Source organism: Gadus macrocephalus, chromosome 17 (genome assembly GCF_031168955.1).
Source record: "Gadus macrocephalus chromosome 17, ASM3116895v1".
NCBI lineage: Eukaryota > Metazoa > Chordata > Actinopteri > Gadiformes > Gadidae > Gadus > Gadus macrocephalus.
In genome coordinates, this window is record NC_082398.1 from 7,935,761 (window position 1) to 7,939,380 (window position 3,620).

General features: G+C 41.7%; 1 protein-coding gene across 3 annotated transcripts in view; it reads right to left on the reverse strand.

Moving 5' to 3' along the window:
* The window catches only part of LOC132445654 (broad substrate specificity ATP-binding cassette transporter ABCG2-like), a 14,744-nt gene extending 13,219 nt beyond the window's left edge, over window positions 1-1,525 (reverse strand). The window contains exons 1-2 of one of the 3 annotated variants that reach the window (XM_060035751.1): window positions 1,477-1,525; window positions 78-164 (exon numbers count right to left, since the gene is read on the reverse strand). In XM_060035751.1, the coding sequence (XP_059891734.1) occupies window positions 78-158 (81 nt within the window). In that variant the 5' untranslated portion in view covers window positions 159-164; window positions 1,477-1,525. Of the gene's footprint in view, window positions 1-77; window positions 165-1,021; window positions 1,041-1,476 lie in introns of those variants that run through there. The other 2 variants (XM_060035752.1, XM_060035754.1) reach the window with 2 other exon arrangements.
* Between the last annotated feature and the right edge of the window lie 2,095 nt (window positions 1,526-3,620).

Below are 3,620 nucleotides of genomic sequence, written 5' to 3' on the forward strand. Positions count from 1 at the left end.
TAGATTGATATATATATATATATATATATATATATATATATATATATATATATAGTCAGACAGACAGGCAGACGGACCTGGTTTTTGGTGGATCCATTTGTCTCCCTTCCTCCTTGGTGGACTTCTGGGAGTTCCATTTTCCCTCTCCTCTCCTTCATGATCTGCTGCACAACAAAACCTACAATTAGTATCAGAAAGACCGACTACAACCACGTGATTACAAAAGTGATTACCAAATCTTTATCAATGCTTTATAAAGTCAGTGTTCGTTGAACCTTTTCACTAGGCTTGGAAACGCATAATAATAATAACGGCATAATAACATCATATATAATTCCTAATAATTAATGGAAGGTTTTTAAAATATCGATGGTGAACGCCGGCATCAACACAATTATTGTGTTATCAACACAATAATTAGATCAGTGTCGTGACTCACTCTATGTGTGTATAAAGGGTGAGCTGACAAAGCAACACAACATTTCAGTGGAGCCCTAAGGTCCCAGGTTAGTCAGCGTTATACAGCCTCGTAAAGCGGATGTTATCCTTGAATGGTGGTTAAAGGTAAGAGGCGTTCCTAAATCCCTCCCGCTTCATCAAGGCGAAAGGGAATCTACGTAAGAGCTGGAGCTGTCAGAGTCCCTCATAATTCATTGTACATAGTACATCTGATAATATCCTGGGTCACACTGGGCCTGGGCGTTACGGACCTCACTCTGGAGACAGGAGATGTTAAGGGCCGACAAACAACAGTCTTCCACCGAACCATTATCGCCATCAGGCCAAGCAGTGACATCACAAAGTACCAGTGACATCACAAAGAAGTACAGCAAATAACACACATAACAGAGCTATTGATGTTCTACAAGACGAGAAATGAACTGAAGGGAAAAGGTGATCTGTAAGCAAAAATAGATCAAAACAACATACTTTATAACCGTTAAATGCTTACATACCTTTAAATAGATATAACCACATAACTATATAAAACTCTCTCTCTCTCTTTAACACTTGAATTTACTTAGCACGAGTGTCTGTCAATCCTTCGTCTCTCTTTATGTCTCCCTCTCTCTCTCTCTCTCTCTCTCTCTCTCTCTCTCTCTCTCTCTCTCTCTCTCTCTCTTTCTCTCACGAGATTCAAACTGTTATGAAACATTCAGCCCAGAATCAAGTCAGAAACCAGTCAGACTAGGTATTTGAATATAAATAATGCTGTAAAAAAAGGCTTAACGTTTAAGTGCAGTGCATAACATTACCTTTGACCTTGCTAGCTAACTGCTATTTGCTCAGTTACACCAACTGCTCACCACACCAAACATACAAAAACACACACACGATGACACAAGCAGACTCACACACTCACACACACACAAACAGTTAATCTGTAAATAGATCGCTCTGACAAGAGAAAGGATAGAGAAAGAGTGAGAGAGACAGAGACAGAGAGACAGAGAGAGAGGATGTGTATTTACTCACTGATTGAGGAGGGTGTAGAGAGCGTCCACCTCTGTCTGAGAGCTGACTAACTGAGCTGACTAACTGGTGTGTGGGGGGGTGTCGGTGTGTGTGGGGGTGTGTGTGTGTGTGTGTGTGTGTGTGTGTGTGTGTGTGTGTGTGTGTGTGTGTGTGCGTGTGTGTGTGTGTGTGTGTGTGTGTGTGTGTGCGTGTGTGTGTGTGTGTGTGTGTGTGTGTGTGGCCTTGTGTGAAAGGACATATTTTATGACCCTACAAGCAAAAGATAAGAAATATAGAGGAAAGTACGCGGGGTAATATAGAGGGTAGTCCTCTCTCTCTCTCTCTCTCTCTCTCTCTCTCTCTCTCTCTCTCTCTCTCTTTACATCACACTCTCTCTCTCTCTCTCTCTCTCTCTCTCTCTCTCTCTCTCTCTCTCTCTCTCTCTCTCTCTCTCTCTCTCTCTCTCTCTCTCTCTCTCTCTCTCTCTCTCCAATAAAGAAAACATAACTACATAAGAAAATCAGTTTCTGTTCTGTTTTCTGTTTAGATACATAATTAAATAATAATTTCGATTTTATTTTCTATTTGTGTTTTTTTTATCCCGAGTAATTCCCCTCAAAACTAACAAGTACGCGTGTCTTCATTTCAAATGACGGATCATTTAAGACATTGCTGCATAATAAAACACGTAATGTGCAAAATACTGCCACTTCAATTGATATGGTTATTTTAAAAAGAGCACAGCTCACGCTATGATGTAACCATGACGCGGACTAAAAAAGGGTCAATGCATAGAAAAAGTTAGATTAAAATAGAAGTTGTTAATCATGGTTATGGTTAGGTTTAAAAAAATAACCATCATTAGTTTTATGAAAATACACACTATCGTAATTGAGAGAGGGAAACAAAATCTCTATCTCTACCCCTCTCTCTCTCTCTCTCTCTCTCTCTCTCTCTCCCCCTCTCTCTCTCTCTCTCTCTCTCTCTCTCTCTCTCTCCCTCTCTCTCTCCCTCTCTCTCTCTCTCTCTCTCTCTCTCTCTCTCTCTCTCTCTCTCTCTCTCTCTCTCTCCCCTCTCTCTCTCTCTCTCTCTCTCTCTCTCTCTCTCTCTCTCCCTCTCTCTCTCTCTCTCTCTCTCTCTCTCTCTCTCTCCCATCTCTCCCTTCCCCTTTTTCCCCTCTCCCTCTCTGCCCTTATCTCTCTCTCTCTCTCTCTCTATCTCTCCCTCCTCCCTCCTCCTCCCCAGACCCCCTTCGTCCTCTCTGAAGCCCCCTCCCTCTCCCTCCCTCCCTTTCTCTCTCCCCCCTTATGCTGTGGCCCTGCCTGTTGCTATAGATATGTTTGACTTAGCTATGAGTGCATTGGTGTGCTCTTTATCCCCCCTTTAAGGTGGCAGGCCCTCTCTTTCTATGAGGTGCAGTTACTAAAGCCATTAGTGGTCCAATTCGTCCCTATATCTCCTCCCAGCGACATTGGAAACTTGGTGCCTATTTAACCAGATCCAACAATTGTCTCACTCTTAGGGTTCCTTGCGCACGTTTGGATTTTGGTCAAACTGCTTTTCTCATCGATGCCCGTAGCACATGGAGCGCTCTGCAACAAACTCTAAGGTTAGAGGTACTCCAATTTGCTACTGTTTTTAAACGTTTGGTGTTTCATCTCAGCTCATCAAATTGCAACAGTTTTTAGTTTTATTTGTTCATATTTATTTGAGTTGTTTTGCTCATGTTCATCATTTGTCATTGCTGTTGTTGTGTGCATTTCCCTTGCTGTAAATTCTTCGTCATTGTAAATGAGGGAAACCTCAGCCCTACGATTGTAGATAAAGGTTTGAAATGAAAAGAAAATGTGTTTTGTATTACTCGATGGATATTGACATTGGTATAGAATTGTTAATTTTATTCCACACAGTAGCAAAGGAAAGGTAAATAACAGTAGTAGATTACAGTTCATTATTGACAGGATGCAGGATGGCTCCTATACACTATTTACCTTTGCAACATATTATTTCTGTTTCGCGCACCAAACACCTGCCGGTATGTTTTCATATTTGAAAAAAGAAAAACCCTTCATGTGTTCATGTTCATGTAGCAGGTAAGGCTTCATGTCCCTGTAAAGAGGCAGAGATCTGGACGGAGCCCGCGGGTTGAACCAGTTGGTCAACAG